At 36.2% G+C, this 20,668-nt stretch overlaps 1 protein-coding gene across 1 annotated transcript; it reads right to left on the bottom strand.

The window, feature by feature from the left end:
• Positions 1–7,953: 7,953 nt before the first annotated feature.
• Positions 7,954–19,749, bottom strand: LOC130725040 (probable leucine-rich repeat receptor-like serine/threonine-protein kinase At3g14840). Its single transcript, XM_057576304.1, has 22 exons — positions 19,636–19,749; positions 19,222–19,400; positions 15,904–15,968; positions 15,405–15,476; positions 14,850–14,921; positions 14,657–14,728; positions 14,465–14,536; positions 14,298–14,369; positions 14,132–14,209; positions 13,937–14,008; positions 13,066–13,128; positions 12,386–12,451; positions 12,265–12,300; positions 12,074–12,131; positions 10,869–11,246; positions 10,415–10,610; positions 10,176–10,322; positions 9,930–10,048; positions 9,598–9,808; positions 9,254–9,491; positions 8,800–8,950; positions 7,954–8,443 (listed from the first exon to the last, which is right to left on the bottom strand). Exons 1-22 carry the CDS (start codon positions 19,721–19,723, stop codon positions 8,084–8,086), a joined length of 2,865 nt encoding a protein of 954 aa, XP_057432287.1. The 5' UTR covers positions 19,724–19,749; the 3' UTR covers positions 7,954–8,083.
• Between the last annotated feature and the right edge of the window lie 919 nt (positions 19,750–20,668).

The following is a 20,668-nucleotide window of genomic DNA, read 5'->3' as shown; positions in this document are numbered from 1 at the left end:
CAGTGAAGTGTTGCGGGGTCCCACTTTGCGGCCGACGGCAACTAACTAATCACGATGTGCATAACTAGGTAATATTATAACATGTAAGTTAAATAACCCATGATCTAGGTGGACCAATCACATTTAAGATAATTAATTGGTATTTTTATATTTTATTAATTTATTTATTTAGGGTTAAATATGCCTAACTTATACACATAAATATAAAATGGTACCTGAAAAAAATATAAAGATTTTAGGCCTTCAAAATTTTATTTTTGATCTAAAATGGTTCGTTATGATTTTAATTAAAATTTAAACTAAATGAATTATTTCACTTACGTGACATGCTGTAATGTGTTATGTGTAAAAATGTTTTACGCTGACGATGCTTATCCACTAACTCAGAATAAATTCATATGCATTCTATCGAATAAGGTTTGAGGGGATCAATGAAGTAAATTATAACAGTAAACAACAACAACAACAGCAACATAATCAAAAGTTTATCCCCCAAGCTAAGTGAGCTCAGTTATATATATGGATCACGCTACGCTTTGGTGCTCAATCAAAAACCAAATGGCTTAATTCTAGTTTGGGTCCCTGACGTTTCACAAATGTGCGGTTTGCATCCCCTGTGTTTAAAATGTGCGGTCAAACTCCCTCATGTTTCTAAAACGGCCGATTGAAGCCCTTCTGTCCATCTCTGTCAGTTGACCAAACGGAAATGCTGACGTGTCACTTATTTAATTCACAAAATATAAGCTACTAATTGGTGACAGAAATAATCCGTCACAAAACCCTTTAGCCAATACCCTTTTCTTCTTCCTCACACATTTCAGAATCATCATTTTCTTCTCCTTCAAACACGCTGTAACCAGCCACCACCTCCGCGAGTCGCCACCGTCGTCCCAAGGTCGAGCCACCACTTCGTCCTTCTCCACAAACTCACCATCTTCAAAACTTCACTTTGAATCACATATGCTTCATTGTGTTAAAGTTAGTTGTTTAGAGTTAGTTGTATAGTGAAAGTCAAGTTGTATAAATAGGCTTTGAAGGTTAATGAATAAGTAATTGAAAGTTTTCAAACGCAAGAAACTTTTCTATTCTAATCTTTCTGTTAGTTTGTTTTTCACAATTGGTATCAGAGCTCCACACGGGGCCTGATATACCAAAGGAACCGCAGTTCTTGAAACAGAGGAGAGAGCCATGGCTGAGAGTTCAAACTTCGCACAACCTGCAGTCCCAAAATTCGATGGGCATTACGATCACTGGGCACTGCTGATGGAGAACCTGCTGCGATCGAAAGAGTATTGGCCAATCGTTGCAGATGGAGTCCCCGCACTCACACAAAACCCTACCCCAGAGCAGACCAAGATTCATGAAGAAGCAAAATTGAAGGACCTTAAAGCCAATAATTACTTGTTCCAATCGATCGATAGGAGCATTCTGGAAACGATCTTGAATAAAGATTCGTCTAAAGAAATCTGGGATTCAATGCGATTGAAGAACCAGGGCTCCACCAAGGTGAAAAGGGCGCAATTGCAAGCCCTAAGACGGGAATTTGAGATTCTGGCAATGAAGGAAGGGGAAACAGTTGAGAGTTACTTTGCAAGAACGCTGAGCATTGTGAACAAGATGAAGATTCAGGGTGAGGTGATCAAGGAAACTCTAGTTGTCGAGAAGATTCTCCGATCGATGACAGAAAAATTCAACTATGTGGTGTGCTCTATCGAAGAATCCAACGATGTAGACACAATCACTATAGATCAACTTCAGAGTAGTCTTCTGGTTCAGGAGCAGCGAATGAAGGGATATAGGGAGGAAGAACAAGCTCTGAAAGCCACAAGCTCAGGCAGATCTGAAAGGGGTAGAGGAAGGAATGGAAATCGTGGTCGCGGCAGGGGTAGAGGATCTTTCAACAAAGAATCTGTGGAATGCTACAAATGTCACAAATTGGGCCATTTTCAGTATGAATGTCCAACTTGGGAGGAGAGCGCCAACTATGCAGAATTGATTGAAGATCATGAAGAACTGTTGCTCATGGCAAGAACAGTGACAACTGGGAAATTGAAAATCCTTGATTCAGCAGCAAAGTTGAAGGAAGAATGTGAGGATTTGATGCTAATGGCAAGAACAGAGCATGAAGAAATGGCTGGAAAAGTGTGGTTTCTTGACTCAGGGTGCAGTAACCACATGTGTGGCTCGAAAGCATGGTTTCACAAGTTGAATGAAGACTTCACAACCACTGTGAAACTGGGTGATGATTCCATTATGACTGTGAAAGGAAAAGGAGAGGTGAAGCTTCAAATTGGTGGCCTGACCCAGGTAATCACAGAGGTATACTATATACCTGAATTGAAAAATAATCTCTTGAGCATAGGGCAATTGCTAGAAAGGGGATTGAACATCTCCTTCAAGAAGAGATGGTGTAGAATCTATCATAAAGAAAAGGGTCTCATCATGCAATCAAGGATGTCTTCTAATCGAATGTTTGCAGTGATTGCAACTGTTTTGATTCCAAGGTGTCTTAGTACCTCTGCCATGGATGAAACTGAAATGTGGCACAAGAGATATGGTCATCTAGGGTATTCTGGCTTGAAGACTCTAGTACAGAAGACTATGGTTAAAGGGTTACCTATGCTAAATGAACCAGAGAAACCTTGTGAAGAATGCATGAAAGGGAAGCAACATAGAGACTCCTTCCCTCAGAAAAGCACTTGGAGAGCCTCTCAGAAGCTTCAACCTGTACATTAAGATATATGTGGACCAATCAAGCCTGAATCACACAGTCAAAAGAGGTACTTCATCACTTTCATAGATGATTTCTGCAGAAAAACTTGGGTTTATTTCTTAAGTGAAAAATCCAGTGCATTAGAAAGCTTCAAGAGATTCAAGATTTTAGCTGAAAAAGAGAGTGGAGAAAAACTGTGTTGTTTAAGAACTGATAGAGGGGGAGAGTTTAATTCTAAGGAATTTGAGGAATTCTGTGAAGTTAATGGCATCAAAAGGCAACTCACAGCAGCTTATACTCCTCAGCAGAATGGAGTATCAGAGAGGAAGAATAGGACAATCATGAACATGGTGAGGTGTATGCTTACTGAGAAGCAAGTTCCCAGGGAATTCTGGCCAGAGGCAGTTAACTGGGCTGTCTATATACAGAATAGAAGTCCTACCATAGCAGTGAAGAACATCACACCTGAGGAATGTTGGAGTGGAAGCAAGCCATCAGTGCAATTTTTCAGGATTTTTGGGTGTGTAGCCCATGCTCATATACCTGATAGTCAAAGGAAAAAGCTTGATGATAGGAGTGTGAAATGCATTCATTTGGGAATCAATGAAGAGTCCAAGGCTTATAGGCTATATGATCCAGTGTTAAAGAAGATTCTGATCAGTAGAGATGTGGTGTTTGATGAATCAAGTGGCTGGGATTGGCAGTCAGGAACAAAAAGGGTGGAGTTGCTTGAGAATCTTGGTGAAAAAGATGATGAAGAAGTTGTTGACACAACTGAGAATCCTACTGCATCTACAACAAGTGAGATAGAGCTGCATGCTAATCCAAGTTCAAATGACAATCTCTCTGAACAGGTGGACAATTATGGAGCCTCAGGCAGTACAGCACCTAGAGTGTTTGAAGAGGAGAGGGAAAGAAGAGGCAAGAGAAGTGTTGTACAACCCGTATGGATGAAAGAGTTTGTGTCTGGAGAAGATCTGAGTGATGAAGGACACAGTAATTTTGCTCTCACTGATGAGCTCCAGGGTGAAGAGTTCAGCTTTCTTTCCATTGCTTCAGATCCTATGACATTTGATGTAGCAGCTAAGAGTGAACACTGGAGAAAAGCTATGGATCTGGAAATACAGGCTATTGAAAAAAATAACACTTGGGAGCTGGCAGTACTTCCTAAAGGAGTGAAAAGTATTGGAGTTAAGTGGGTTTATAAGACAAAGCTGAATGAAAAAGGTGAGATTGAGAAGCATAAGGCCAGGTTGGTGGCTAAGGGATATGCACAACAACAAGGGGTGGATTTTACTGAGGTATTTGCACCTGTTGCTAGGTGGGATACTATAAGAACCATTCTTGCTTTGGCTGCTATCAGAGGCTGGACAATATTCCAATTAGATGTTAAAAGTGCATTTTTGCATGGAGAACTTGATGAGACAGTGTTTGTTGATCAACCTCAGGGGTATCAAGTCAAAGGTGCTGAGAGTAAGGTCTATAAGCTTCACAAAGCTCTTTATGGACTGAGGCAAGCCCCTAGAGCATGGTATAGTAAAATTGATGCCTACTTCCAGAAACAAAAGTTTGTAAGGTCAGAGGCAGATCATACACTATATGTCAAGCAAGGGAAGAATAATCTGGTGATTATTGTTAGTCTGTATGTTGATGATTTGATCTACACTGGAAACTGTGAGCTGATGATCAGTGAGTTTAAGTCATCCATGGAGAAGGAATTTGATATGAGTGACTTAGGCAGAATGAGCTATTTCCTGGGTGTTGAGATCTTGCAGAACACAGAAGGTATCTTCATGTGTCAAAGTAAGTATGCTAGAGAGGTTCTTAAGAGGTTTGGCATGGAGAATAGTAACCCTGTTAAAAACCCTGTGGTTCCAGGAACTAAGTTGGATAAAAAGGGTGGTGGAGCTGAAGTTGATGCTACTCAGTATAAGCAAATGATTGGAAGTTTGATGTACTTAACTGTGAGCAGACCTGATCTGATGTATGCTGTCAGCCTTGTGAGTAGATACATGGAGAAGCCAACAGATGTACATTTGCAAAGTGTTAAGAGGGTGATGAGATATTTGAGTGGCTCAGTTGATATGGGAATTCAGTATAAAAGAGCTGGAAACAGGGAATTGGTCTCTTATACTGACAGTGATTATGCTGGAGATATCGATGACAGGAAAAGTACTTCTGGATATGTCTTCATGCTTGGCTCAGGATCTGTGGCTTGGTCTTCAAAGAAGCAAGCAGTTGTTAGTCTCTCAACAACTGAGGTTGAGTTTATTGCTGCAGTTGCATGTGCTTGTCAATGTATTTGGCTTAGAAGAATTCTTTTCTCACTTGGTCATGTTCAGGACAAGTGCTCAATCATACACTGTGATAATAGCTCAACTATTAAGCTGTCAAAGAATCCTGTTATGCATGGAAGAAGCAAGCATATTGATGTACGCTATCATTTTCTGAGAGATTTGGTTCAAGAAGGAAGAATAGAGCTAGCTTACTGCAGCACTAATGAACAGCTGTCAGATATTATGACCAAACCTTTGAAGGTTGAGTTGTTTGAGAAACTGAGATCACAGTTGGGTGTGTGTAAGATCAATAGGATAAACTGAATTGCATGTTGCAAGTTCAGTTTAAGGGAGGGTGTTAAAGTTAGTTGTTTAGAGTTAGTTGTATAGTGAAAGTCAAGTTGTATAAATAGGCTTTGAAGGTTAATGAATAAGTAATTGAAAGTTTTCAAACGCAAGAAACTTTTCTATTCTACTCTTTCTGTTAGTTTGTTTTTCACACATTGTTGGTCTTAAGAAACCCAAATCGGACATGGATACCAATAGCCTTGCGGTTTCCAGAAACATTAATTTGTCTTCAAAGTCTAGACAGAAAACTCATGACAATTAACCATGTAATACTCATCCTTACACCGCATGAAGATTTTGATAAAAAGGAGTCTATCAAAATCCAAGGTACAGAATAAAGCATGTGAATACATTACCAGGAGGCCAAAGTCAAATTTTGCTCGAATAATGAAAAGGAAACCAAAATGTATGCAAATAATTTTCTAATGAAGATAAGAACATATAAAACAGCTATTGGAGTCACCTGTTTTCAACTAAGTAGTTTTGTTCCCCAAACCTAGAAACACCAACAAATTCAAACCCATAAACCCTTATGGACCACCCAAACCCAGAAACCCAAAAGAGAAGAGAGGATGAGAATCACTAGAGGTTGTTTTTGATGAAGTTGAAGTTGCTGAATCTCACTCCATAGATCTTCGCCGACCTTGTCCTTGAATCTCCCTTCGTCAATCTCTTTCTCTTCCCCTTCTGTCAATCCCCTTCTTCCTTCCTTCCTTCTTCTTCTTTCGAACCAGTAAGCAAACCCCACCGAATTAGTAATCAAACACAAACCCTGAACCAGAAATCACCGATGTATCGATCTAGAGAGGGAGAGATCAAATCTCCATGACTTCCCAAACGATGAATTGATTTGGGGGACCCCCTTCCTTCTCCATTGCCCCATGATCCTTTTGGTATCTCTAAGCACAATTGACCTTTTCTAATTGTTCTGCATTACCAGTACCTGCCAGAAAGGAAGAAGAGGAGAAAAAGGAACAAAATTTGGCAGAGCTTGATGATGGAGTTGTTTCTTTTCTCATGTCTCTGTTGATTCTTAAATGTGTGAGGAAGAAGACAAAGGGGTTGGCTGAAGGGTTTTGTGACGGATTATTTCCGTCACCAATTAGTAGCTTATATTTTATGAATTAAATAAGTGACACGTCAGCATTTCCGTTTGGTCAACTGACAGGGATGGACGAAAGGGCTTCAATCGACCGTTTTAGAAACATGAGGGAGTTTGACCGCACATTTTAAACACAGGGGATGCAAACCGCACATTTGTGAAACGTCAGGGACCCAAACTGGAATTAAGCCAAACCAAATTATGAGGGATATGATTGATAATGAGATCATTTTTAACAATATCTTCCCAAGTTCTTTTTTACCTCCTTCTACCTCTCTTCACAGAACAAATTATCATGCTATCAACATTTCTCATCGGTGATTCCAAAGGTCTTCTTTATTAATATCCATACCACCGTAACCAATTTTCCCTCATCTTTTCCATGATAGGCAGTAGGCACTAAAACTTACGACTATATAGAACAAATAATCCACAGTACCCTTGTTTGACTCCTTTCACTTGTTGTGCTGGATTATTTAATAACAGTTTATATTATTGAGTTAAGATGATATCCCCTAGTCAGCTTAATATACAATTTCACTCTATGATTTTTTCCTGATAGATCTAACTAAAAACCTTTGCAGCATTAACAATATAAGAGAAAGCAAATCTTAACCACCCTTGATATTTCACAGTTAGCCAGGCATTCCATGCCTAGGAATATCACATAGAAATTCTTCAAGGTTATCCTCTCAAGAGGTGACGAGCAGAGATTCCTGGGGGGGTGGGGGGGGGGGCGCCTCTGATCAGAGCCTCTAATCTCTCTCTTATACCATTTTTAGCGGAAAATAAAAAATTTACAAAGAAGGTTAATTAATTTTGAACCTTCCAACATCATGTTGCACATAGCCTTAGAGTCTCTAAGAAAGGGTTCCCCGTTTGCATTGTCTTTAGGAAGTCAGGATCCCCAGTCAATGGTCGAGTTCAATGACAGATCTCAAAGGGAAAAAACTTTAAACAAAAAGTCCAAGAGGGAAGGAAGATGCAACCATAATCATCAGTTCTTCAACTTGGTCTGATAAGGGGTAGATACGATTGGATTTGAAAGATCACGATAATGTTGAAGTTGACAAATCAACTAAAAAGATGAGATGGTAAAAATGTACTAAGATCGTTGAAGTGGTAGCCTAATATCTAAAGTTGGAATTATGAAGAGATGAAATGAGTTTTTAACTAAACTTTGACTTAAATACATTTTTGGTCCTTGTAATATAATTCACTTGCGAATTTAGTCCTTGTATTCTTTTTTCCATTTTCAGTACCTTCAAAATTTAGATTTTTTATTTTGGTCTTTGTCATTAAGTTTTCCATCCAAACCGAAGAGAAGCTCCCCAATGAGAGTGTAATAATTAGCATTTCAGAAATTAAAATATTTATTAGTCTTTTCAGCTTTCAAATAACTTATGCAGTATATGCCTAATATGTGCAAAGCTCACCAAATGAAGTGCGCATTCAACAAAACTTCTGAGTCATTTATGGAACATTTGTGATAGTGGAAGTTATTCACAATTTAAGAAAAGTTTATTAAAGTAAGAAAAGAAATATACCATAGTGGAATCATACACAAATTTAAAAGAAGAATTTCAGACACCAGTTCGTGGCAAGACAATTCATACAATTGAATACAATTTCAATCTATAGCCTCTAATCTCTCTTTTCCCAGTAAGAAGAATCCACCTGTGCAGAATAAAAATCTGTTGCAGAAGAAGATGAAGCAGTATATGGCCTTTCCAATAAGATATTCTGATCATGGTAATACTGTCTCATTGCCTCCAACTTCTTCTCATCCAATACCTCACTTGTGTCCAAAACCACTTCCTGAACAACAGTTCTACCTTCTAGCATGCTTACCACTGAAGACATTGTAGGCCTGAGTGTTGGAGACGCATTAGTGCATAGGAGAGCTACATTGATCATCACCATTACCTCTTCCTTGTTGAATCCTGAACCCAATCTTTTATCAACTAGCTCCATTAGATTTCCTTTCTCTTTTAACAGCCGTGCCTTATAAACAGAATAGTATGCAAAACAATTTAATTCTAAGGTCAAAACAACCAACCAATGGAATAAATTTTTTCCCCTTTATATATTTATGATTTGGTGAAGGAGAGCCTTGGCACAACGGCAAAATGTTGTTGCCATGTGCATGAGGTCACAGGTCCATGTCCTGGAAACAGCTTCTTGGGTAAAACACAGGGTAAGGCTACGTACAATAGACCATGTGCTCAAACCCTTCCTTGTATCCCGCACATAACTAGAGCTTCAATGCACCAGACTACTTTTTTTTTTTTTACATATTTATCATTTAGTAAGAAGCAATTAAAAAGAGGTTTCATTTTACTTCATATATTTATACTTACCCAATCAAGAAGATAGAATGCTTCTTGTGTTTGTCGATAAGTGGTATTGTTCCTTCCATATATGATTTCCAATGCCACAATTCCAAAACTATAGACATCTGCTTTGTCAGTCAAATAACCATGCATGGCATATTCCGGAGCCATATATCCACTACACAATAAAAATTAGAAAATTTATTAGCTGCAATAAATTTAGAAACCAGCATAATACTATCATTTAACTAGAACAAAAACAATTATCTTATTTCACTATGAGAATTAGCTACACCGACCATTGAATGTTTTAGACCAAAAACAGACTGAGTTTTATATTATTACTGCTTAGAGTAAGGTTCAGTTTTTCCTTATATGACTGTCCCCTGAAATTTTGTTTTCTCTATTTACTGTCGTACCACATCACACATAAAAAACAATTTTTGATAAAATTGACAGAAAATAAATATTCGAAACTCACTATGTCCCAGCTATTCGAGTGCTAATATGGGTGTTGTCCTCTTCATTGAGCTTGGCCATACCAAAGTCGGATATCTTTGGATTGAGATCTTTATCAAGAAGCACATTAGTGGCCTTAATGTCCCTATGAACAACCTTCAGTCTCGATTCTTCATGTAGGTAGGCCAAACCTCTAGCAATACCTACACATATCTTGTATCTTGTTGGCCAATCCAATTTTATTTGGTGTTCTTCAGGGCCTTTATTTGTAAATGTGAGAAATCAGACAATGGTACCACATAGTAATTTACATAAGTTATAAAAAGTGAAATATCAGATAAATGGTGACCGCACAAAAAGAGTTACCAAATAAAGAACGAGCAAGGCTATTGTTTTCCAAATATTCATATATCAGCAGTAACTGATCTCCCTCCACACAACATCCACAGAGCTTAACAAGATGAGGGTTCTGCAAAGCAGAAATCATGCCTATCTCAGTTAAAAACTCGCGATTCCCTTGCGATGATTTAGAAGAAAGTTGTTTAACTGCTATTAATGTCCCATCTGATAGACATCCCTGCATTTTGAAGAATGATATATTGATATTGGAAGTTGAAAATAAATTTTCAAAAAGCAACCGGTAAAATTATAACATTAGTATAAAAATAAAGAGACATTGTAATGTCATGGTAAAATACCTTGTACACGGGACCAAATCCTCCTTCTCCAATCTTATTGCCAATATCAAAGTTGTTTGTTGCTGCTTTGATTTGCCTTAAGGTAAATAAACTTGTTTGTTGGTTTAAACCTTTTAGCTCTGTTAAGTGAAGCGAAAGGAAAGGAAGATAAGAGATCTCTTACACTCTGTATAAAAAATCTACATACACTAACATCAAAATTCCATGTTACAAAACTTGAAAACAAAGTAATTTCTTTGTGATTACCTCTTGCTAAAGATTTTTTCTTTCCTAAACAGCCTTTCCACCAAAGTATACCAAATACCAGGATGATAACAGCTACTACTGCTGCCACAACTCCGAACACAACTTCTGCAGACATGCCACTTCCATTTTCCCGGGGAGGTGAAAAGTCTGTTTGATTATTTTAAAAGAGTTATAAGCATTAGATCATAACACCAACATAGAAGTATGGGATTAAGAACTTATAGAGAAGTACAACCCACCAGATCGCACAGATATAGCTGATATAAGAGGACCATATACTGAGCTAAATGGGATAACAGTTGTCCCTTTTCCAGCCCAATATAATCTGATCTCCAAGGTTTTATTAGTCACAACAGCAGTGAAGGGCATTGTGACTGCCTTGGCAACTCCTCCTGCTTCTTTTGCAATATTGAAATCTTTCTTCACTAGCTTTCCCTGCAAAATTTATATCCAGACCTTAATGCTTCACGAAGGTTAAATTACAAGCCTTAAATATTTCAGTGTTGAGATTATTTTAAAAAATATTTCATATTATAATTGATGCCAAACTAATGAAGCGCTAAGTACAATTAAGCAAGTTGCTACTTCAATAAAAAGTGACTCAGAATGTGTTATTTTCCTGTTTTCATACTTTCTAACTGTAAACCAAACAGACTCTATGAAGTAACACTAAAGAACGTGTTAACTATGCACCTGAATGTAGATATCAAATACACGTCTGCCAAGGCTGTTATATGTTTGATCATTACTGAACATGATTTCAGCAAAATATAGATTCACTGTGTAGTTTCCATTTCCCAGGCAAAATCCATAATAAGTCAAAGAAATAGGAGAAACTCGTGCATTCATGTACAGTTCAGCATTGACCATAGAAAGCGTAGGTTTCTTGTCCCAGGTATAGTAGTCTCCATCTTTATCATTATTCATGAAGTTACCAGTGGTGCTAAACGCCCAGTTTCTTCCTCTTTTCTGTTGGAATCTAGCTGGCCCTGCTGCATCTGAATCATCATCGTATGTGCTATCATTGACTATTACCAGCTTTCCACCACAATTTATATGAAGAGAGTATGGCTGGGACAAGCAGAATAAAGTGAACAACCATTGAAATGTTATGCAAAGAAAATGACATTTAGAAAATATATATTCCTTCAAATTTATTTTTCTATTCTCCTTCTTTCTAGCTATGTCTTTTTTTCCTAATAGAAATGAAGACGAAAGGAGAGAGTCTTGTTAAGTTTTAAAAGTCTAGTTAGTAAAAGAAAAGCGATGATTTCTTGCTGCAAATATTCTGCATTCAATGACACACAAGATTATTATAATAAGCTCAAAGGTTGGCACAGAGAATGACAAATAAGAAGATAACAGCTCATTGTTAATTTCAAACCACCAAAACTCCTAATTGTGATGTAATATCTATCATCTTAGGTATGAATTTAGAGTTATATTTAATGGACCAACAAAATTAAAGAAAACCCTTTATTAAGTAACTTGGAGCTGAATGTTAGGTGGTCCAATCAAAATTCTTATCATATTAACAAGGTAATTAGTCATTAGTGATCCATGGTTGCAGAGTAAGAGAATATTTAACAAATTAACGAAAATTTGATAAAGTCCTTTTAAAAGGACAAGATATGCTGCTTTCCTCGTAGGCTTATATTAACCATTGCTCTTCTTAGCAATTTCTGTAAATACTTTTAAAAGAACTCATCAGTGGTTTATAATTTTGTGACATGTTAAGTGATTCAGCATGTTAGCTGATAAGAGTACAGGAACAAGCTCTTGTATATATATTGGCAAGGTAGTCTTTTGTGACCTTTCCTCTTGTGGCCGTAAAAAGGGTTTTTAAAAGTCAAAACTCGATCGATAGAGGGATCTTAGTAGCGTGTAGGAAATTCAACATGAAGAAACTTACTTTTTGCACAGTCGAAGTTTCCTCTCAAACATGAAACCGTTCCTCTGAGAAAATGATGGGTGGAACAGAATATGTTAGCATAATCCAATCATGATAAGATTCCTCGCATCATAAGGGAAGAGGATAAGATATAAACATGAAATAAAAATAATTCAGCATGCATAACACAAAACTTACGAGTCATTGTGCGTCAAAGAGCTAGCAAACAAGTTCCTATGACATATAAGAGAAGAAGGTTGAGACTCAGATAGGTTCTTAAACTTGCAAACAAATACACACAAAATGCGAGGAATCTTACACATTTCTTTCTTGGCATGTCGGGCTCTCTTGGTTTCCTATGCTGAAATTATTGTATGAAAGATCTCTATATACAAGTTTTAAAGTTTGATTCAGAATCTAGTAATATGCCAATCAGAGAGACTTGAAAATTTGGAGAAACCTAAGAATATCAATATAAAAAATCTAATAGTAAATTGCACAATCAAACTCCAAGAGCATAGAGTTACAAAACAATTGATCCCCTTGCAGATAACTAGCTAGGTGAGCTACTCATCAACAGCTGAATTAAGAAAACTAAGTCTAAACCTTCAATTGGAAGGAAGTGCAAAACCATTCCATTAAAAAAGGACAAGAGAATGTGGATGGATTAAGAAGGATGTTTTTATCTCCCTGTTGAACCTTTGATTAGAGATATAATATTGAGTAAACCACAGGCAGGAAACAACAGTTGGACACAACCAGCATGAAGATGGATTTGGAAAGCATACCTCTCAAGCTATAGACAGGTCCAGTACAATTAAGAAAGAGAAGATATTGATGAGTTATGGTGTACGGAAACCTAAACTGATTATGAACCTAGCAGTGGATTTAAGGAGAACTACCACAAAGGATAATATCTTTATAATGTTTTTGCCACACAAATGAAGTGTACTATTCAAACCGATGAATCAAATAAGTAGCATTTGAAAGAGAACTTACACATTGTCAGCTTTCTCTGTCCATGTAGGCACAGATCCCGTGAGAAGGTTTCCAGTTAAATATCTACATCAGAAATTCAGAATAATATCAAGAAATTATGTATACAACTAAATATTTATGGAAGACGCAAAATTGGGGGAAGTTCGCTACTCTTCATCCTTAATCGCATCGACTTTTATCTTTTTATATGATCTACAAAGGATTGAATTCATTCATATAATTTTCTATCAACTCTTTACTCAACTATCATCACCGCTCAAATATCTTATAATCTCCTTTCCCTGTTTTTCTCCTTCAGATAGAAAAAGGCATGTGGTTGTTTTAATCAAAAAAATGTTGTTTTATAAAGGTAAATATTATCAAGCCTGAACTTTTCAAATGGAATTCGATGACAAATGTTAGTAGACTTCAAGTGAACAGAAAACATAATGAGCAGGATGGTAGAAACTGGATATATTGAATGTAGAAAAGAATAAGGTTGCTGAGTAATTGGGGAGACTCATCCACTCTCCCTAGTTACCAGTCCCCCAAATGATCCAAAAAGATATCAATACTCGTCCTAAACTCTCTATCTATAGGCAACATGCCACACTCACTAACCCACCCACTAATTAACCAACTCTCACTAATTGAGTGTGTCTAACACAGGATAACCTATGATATAATTTTGCATGGGCTCCATCACGTCCTAATTCCATAATTTCTTATCGCTTACTGATAAAAATACAATTAAACCTTGGGTCTGGACCACGTTCATTAGATTGACATTGATTTAGCACATCATGGATCTGATTTATTTGGATTAGCTAGCAGCCATAATTCAGACTAAAAGTAAGTAAGAACCACTGGGAAAGTGTGATAAATTTCTTACATGCGGTGCACATTTATTAGGCTATCATAGGCTCTCGGAATTGGTCCACTCAATTTGTTAAAGCTGAGATCTCTGAAATGTAAATCATGTTGAGAACAATTAATAAACTAAGAAGGTGCAAAAGAAAATTATCGCAGTCAAAGTTTCTGCATCCTAATAGACTTGAAAGTTAATAAAAGGGAAGTATGCAGTTACAAGGTTTTTAGATTGGTAACATTCATTGTCCCAAGATATGCAGGTAGTGTTCCATTGATGTTGCAACTCCTCAGAATTCTGTGAAACAACAAGATGAATAGCAATGTGTTATGAGTACCTCTTCCTTGTTGAGTCTCAATTTCTGAGTGTCAAAGAATCAACTCACAGATGTTTGAATGTCATATTATTAAGTTGTGGAAAAGGTGAATATTCATATCCGTTCAGATCAGTGATTCTCCTGCATATCACATTAGGGTTGTAGCTAAGTAAACACATTACAAAGAAAGTTTATTTTAATTTGAAACCCTTCTTGCTGTAAAATATCATACATACAAGTCAATTAAATTCTCCAGAAGTGAAATTCCAGAAGGAATTGGCCCACTTAATCCACTCCCTTGAATGAATCTGTCAAAGGAAAAGTAACCATTGTTGACCTTAGAAAAAATAATGTCATAAATCATAATGCAAGTCAACCAATAAAAAAACAAAAAAAAAATGTCATAAAATAAAAAGGAGAGTTCATACAGTTTCGTGAGACTTGTACAGTTTTGAATAAAATCAGGTATCTTCCCAGAAAATTGATTATCCCCAATTCGACTGCATAGCAAGTGGGGTGTGAAAGGGAAAATTCTCTATAGTTAGAAAAAAACAATATTCTTAAATTTAGTCATCAGTCATCACTCATCACTAAACAGAGTAATTAAAATATGAAGCTTACAATTTCTGCAATGTAGTGAGCTTTGCCAACGTTACAGGTAGCTCTCCGGTGAAATTGTTGGAGGTAAGGTACCTTATCCATAATTAACATAAATAACAACACATTTGATTCTAAGCCATGGAAATCAAACTATGTCTTGAACATTGCCCTTTCATGTTAGGAAAGAAAACATCTCTCAAATTAACCAACTACCCCAAAAGTTTAAGTTGATGAGTAACTGTCACATGAATGGTTTTATATAATTATCTCTTCACACGCCCCTATACCCAAGAGTCGTTTGGACTTTAAGCGTGGAGAATGCACAGGCTCACCGACCATGTGCTTTAATTCAACTTTTTTTAGAAGAATTGAAGGCGGCAAAGATCGAATTCTAGACCGTTTGGTCATAGATAATACCATGTCAAGTTAACCAACTATCGCAAAACAGTTTAAGTTGATGGATAAGAGCCTCATGAATGGTTTTATATTATTATCTCTTAAAAACAACTATGAAGGAAACTAAATAGCTAAATGATAGGGAAATATAAATAATGCCTAATAAGTTAAAGTGCTTACAGTCTTTGAATCTGGGTGAGATTTCCAAGTTCAAGAGGAAGATTTCCAGATAGTTGATTGGACTCCAAGACCCTATCAATTTCATGTTAAAGTCAAGTTCAACTAAAACTTTTGAGTTGAAATGGAAAATTTGTTTTTTGCTAATTAAGGTGGAAAACGAGAAACTGACAAATTTTGGAGAGTGGATATGTTTGTTATCTCCACTGGTATTGAACCCGTTAATCGATTTCCCAAAAGGTAACTATCATGGTTAAGAAAGATGTTATCAATTAGCTTCTTGTTGCATGAAGTTACTATAAGAAAACAATAACAAATCCATACATGTTGAGAAGATTCATGAAGCCCCATTCTTTAGGGATTGTACCGTTCAAGTAGTTGAGACTAAGGTCACTGTAACAATTAACAAAGAGGATTTTTGTGTGTCATGAAAAAATTATATATGATAATATATATACCAAAGTTCATATTATTATTGGCTGAAGGATTGAGAATTACATACATTTCTTGAAGATACGGCAACCTCGTAAGTTCCGGCGGGAGAGTGCCTGGGAGACTCTGTAACGTCTACACATGAAAACAAGAAAATGATGGGTTAAATAAACAAATTCGGTTTTCGTCCTGGGCTGAAAAAAAGTTTGTTTACTGTCCCACGATTTTGGACATTTTAGTTTTGGTCCTCGCTCGCTTGAGGGTGGAACTCCAGACATCTCCCCTCATGCCTATTTCGCCTTCGGGGGTTGTTTCACATATACCACTTTTGTAACTTTATGGTATACTCATGGATTTGCAAGTTTCTCTTTGGAGGATTGCAATTTCGACCCCTGCTAATAATTTAGCACACTTTTTGTTGTTACTTGGGGTCCTAAAGCACTAGGGGATTTTAGTCGTTGGTGTAAATTAGGAGGTCTGTGGACTTTTGTTGCTCTCCGTGATGCTTTCGAATTAATAGGTTTCATGTTACGTCAATTTAAATGTTCAATTATAGCCTTATAATGCAATTGCATTCTCTAGTCCAATTGCTATGTTTGTTTTTTATTTCTGATTTATTTAGTGAATGCTTACGTGACTTTATCCATGTCATTTTTAATTAAATTTTATTTTCACATAAATAGTTAATAACTAAATTAAAATAATTAATAAAAATTACAATAAAATTTTAATCCATACTTAACTAATCTAATTTAATTGGTACATTAACTAAACTAAAATCATCATCATCTTCATCTTCATAAGAATAACAATATAAAATCACTCAGGTTCCCAAAAAATGCATCCTCAATTCATGAGTGTTCTTCATCATAAAACACAAATCTAAAAATTGAAACCAAACTAACCCAAAGCACCACTGCTTCAAGTCGGCTGTCGTGATCAACACTACATGTTAGCTTCGAGTCGTTTAACGACAATCTCGCCGCTGATGTTAAGCCAATGCTAAAATAGCTATAGCGTCGGCTTTTGGCATGTTAGCATCGGTCTTTGGCTGATGCTAATGAACACTTTTCTTGTAGTGTTTTGATATAGGATGAAATGATGAAGTATTCCTCAATGGGTTCAATGTGTACAAGGCTGCAAGTACATGAGGTGTGGGCGTGTGGCAAAGATAATGATGCAGCACTTAGAACATATTGATGTTCCCTATATAAATCGATACTTGGATATTGAAGCTATGTGACGGGATGCGTCTGAGAACCATATAGAGGTGCGAAGAGTCGAAGTGTTTCATGAGATGTATCAAATATGTAAGAAAATAGTCTGTTGAGAGTACCAGTATTGTAGAAAGGATTAGAGGTCCAAGTTGTGAGAGTTTAGTTATGAGTTTTTTAGAGTTAGGAGTTATGTGTTGTAATCATCATATAAAAAATTTTGTGAGTTAAAGTGGACCTCTTTCATCTAGTTTTTTAGTTCCTACATTTGGTATCAGAGCTCTCCACAATCCAGGAAACCAAATTTTAAAAAATTGGTAATTTTTAAAGTTGCTCAAAATCCAACTTGCAGGCTATTAGGATGTGTTCGGTTGGGGAAGAAAACGAGAGGAAAGAAAAGTGGAAGGAAAGAAAGAGAAGATAATTGAAGAGAAAGGAAAGTGAGGAATTTTAAGTTGTTTGGTTGGATCAAAATGGAAGGAAAGAAAGTTCAATATTTTCTCTCCTATTGTTTGGTTGTGTAGAAAGTGAGAGAAAAGTAAGAAATACTTCAATAAAATGGTATAAATACCCCTAATCAATGAAATATTTTTTCGAAAGCAAAAGAAATTGTAGAATTAATGTAAGGTCGAGATACAAGTCCTCTTGACAAAGGACAACAAAGCTAACTGAAACAGGCAAACCCAAAAGAACCTCTGCCCAAGCCTATCAAACGAAAGCAACCCAACAAAAACCCATGAAAAACCTACCGAAAACTACAAGATAGCAAAAATAAAACCAAAGACACCAAACACCTCGAGGGAAATAATACTTGTTGGGATGAGAAAGCCTGAGATGCTTCACAGACCCCTCAGTGGCCTCTTGAAAAGCTTTACTTACATAAATGAATTTTATTTGTATTTTCTATGATCATAAAAAATAAAAATAATAATAAAGTAAATTAATATTATATTTATTTTTATTCACCTTTGCATTATAAATTTAATAGCTTGTTTTTTTTTCTAATTATTATCCTTTTTTAGAAAAACAAAATCATTATTATTGACGAAGAAAACTAAGAACAGTCCACCTAAATCCTCTAGTGACCCATTTCTCACCCAATAGATCTGGGGTCGATGTCTTTCTTCTTACGGACTTTTTCTCAGATCTGTGGTTGGGTGAGCTTCTTTTGGCACGCCGCCGCGATGGATGTCCCGGGTGTTTTTAGTTGGTGGGTTGTTAATGTAGGTTCCTCAACATTGTTTTTGGCGGCGAAAGTGTTGTTCATAGTGGAGTGTGGTTCAGTTGTTGGTTCCCGTGGATGATCTCCTTTCCTCTTGAATATTGTTGAGGTTACGGTTACTTTTTGTCCTCTGCATTATACTTCTTGTAGGTTTTGGTTGTTGGTTCTTCGTGGCCGTTGTTGCTTGGGTCTCGAGGTGATCTGGAGGCAGTGTTGGAAATGTTTCATGTGTTGTGCTCGTCTGGTCCTGGTGCTTTTTCCTAGTTTTTTTTAGTTTTATGTTTCTGGTTCTTTAGGTTTTGGGTCTCATCTTTATAGCATTTGTTGGTTTTTGCGGTTGAGTCTTTAGGTTTGCACAATTGGGTTGACTCTCTGTTTTGAGGGTGTCTTGTGACTAATACGATCTCATCTAGGGATGACAACATAACCCGAACTTGTGGGGCCCGCCTGAACCGACCCGATTTTATGGGTAGAACCTGATATGTTTCCGTTTGGGTTTGGTATTGGTGAAACCCGCACCTGAACCAGAACAATATATATAAAATTACAAAATTTTCTTATTTATATCATGTTAACACCTTGATTTGTTAATAATTTAATTGTATTTGAATAACAAGATACTATATTTGTTTGCAAAGAAGATATAAAAGGTTTTTTCATAACAAAATCATATAGGTTGCATTTTGAGGCTATAACTCTATCCAATTGTTCTTATATTAATCCTTAAAATAAACTCATTTACAAAATACATTTAAAAGGCTTAAAGACAAACAAGTTAAAAACTCTTTTAAAGAACTTATATTAATTACTGCCTTTATGACTTTATGACTAAACTCAAATCTGTTTATCATAATTATCCATCCAGATGGCACTGTTGAAATTTGAGAGCTGAAGAACAGAGGAGGTGAAAAAAATACTGAAATAGTAATACTTACATGTTGGTGACATGCACCTGACATTCGGTGTCGTCGTCAATATTAGCAGAGGAGCAATTGCTGCTGCAGATAACGGCATTATCACTCCCTTCGATGTCAACATCCGGTCTCCAGACACGTTGTTCACTACATGGATGTACACTGAAATCCCAATCCGTCTTTCCAAGTGTCTTAGCTATATCTTTAAGAGCAAGCACTGTATACACAATAATACAACACCAAAATACAAGTTATATATTGATAGAATAGGAAATATTCTTCCTATAATTATATATATATATATATATATATATATATATATATATATATATATATATATATATATATATATATATATATATATATATACTGTGTGTGTGTGTAAACCAAAAGGCTGATCATTGTGAGAGTATAATTTGTGTATTTTCACTAGTTAAATTAAAATTAAATACCTTCATCTTCTGGCAGGGTAGCTCCAAAAGCTGTGGAAGCATAGTAAAAAGCAACAAGAAGCAAAAGGAAGGAGAAGCTTATATTCATAATTTCTAGCTTGCTGATTAAAGAAAGCTTAACTTAAAGAGTTTATAATTAATGATAAGCATTTCAGTGGAAGGAAGGAACACATATATGTAGCAATATGACGTGTGAAGAGTGCTGTCAAAGAATTAAGCACACCCGGTTCACATACCACAATGGCAAGTCAACAAGTCTCCCATGAGGTTTATTCAAAATTATTATTCATAAATGAAATACAAGCCAGGATAAGTGTTACTGTGTTTGAAAATTCAAAGTAACAGGAGATGATATACGACAGCCCCACACGGTTATTGAATATAGTCAATACACCCAAACCTACGCGCACGTAATAATTCATAAATGGGGTTGTCTAAATGACCCTAGGTAAAAAATTGGTCAAATAACCTAAGCATAGGTGTTTTAATAATATTATTACATGTGTCTTTTAAAAGAATTTAACTCATGTGACATGTGTCATCATAAAATCCAACTCATTCCATTGTTATCTTTTTAATATTTTTATCAAATTCATTTTATTAAATAATTTATTTATACTTTAAACCCATCAATTATGATAAACTATACAATCAACCTCATTTCAAAAAAAAAAACTAAGAACCCTAATCCCAATTTTAATGTTCTGTATCAATTTAGGACCAAAAATTCCACCATTGATGGATGGCCTCTTTTCACTGTCCATGTTGTTTGCTGCTTTTTTTTTTTTTTTTTCTATAGAATGAAAATTGCACTTTTTGCAAAGGATGTGCATTCCATCCACCTCTCGATTAAAGGGCGAAGGATGCATCTGTGAAGAAGGCATGAATTGTGAGCCATTAACGATATAGATACACTTGTTGGTTACGTTACTAAGTACATGTTGTGATCTTTCCATTGATAGGCTTGGCTTCACTTCAGCCTCACATTCGATGGTTGCTCCATTTTCTGATTTATTGTCCATAATTGAATGAA

Source organism: Lotus japonicus, chromosome 1, assembly GCF_012489685.1.
Source record: "Lotus japonicus ecotype B-129 chromosome 1, LjGifu_v1.2".
Lineage (NCBI taxonomy): Eukaryota > Viridiplantae > Streptophyta > Magnoliopsida > Fabales > Fabaceae > Lotus > Lotus japonicus.
The sequence above is the reverse complement of the archived record's forward strand: the minus strand, read 5'-3'. Positions and strand labels throughout refer to the sequence as shown.

What these genes read in the sequence shown, in the direction of transcription:
- LOC130725040 (XM_057576304.1), bottom strand. Translation starts at nt 19,723, where the DNA reads ATGAATATAAGCTTCTCCTTCCTTTTGCTTCTTGTTGCTTTTTACTAT. An exon ending in ACAGAGAAAGCTGACAATGT is followed by an intron (nt 12,452 to 13,065) that starts GTAAGTTCTCTT and finishes ACTTGTATATAG; the next exon opens with AGATCTTTCATACAATAATT. An exon ending in ACATGCCAAGAAAGAAATGT is followed by an intron (nt 12,301 to 12,385) that starts GTAAGATTCCTC and finishes TATATGTCATAG; the next exon opens with GAACTTGTTTGCTAGCTCTT.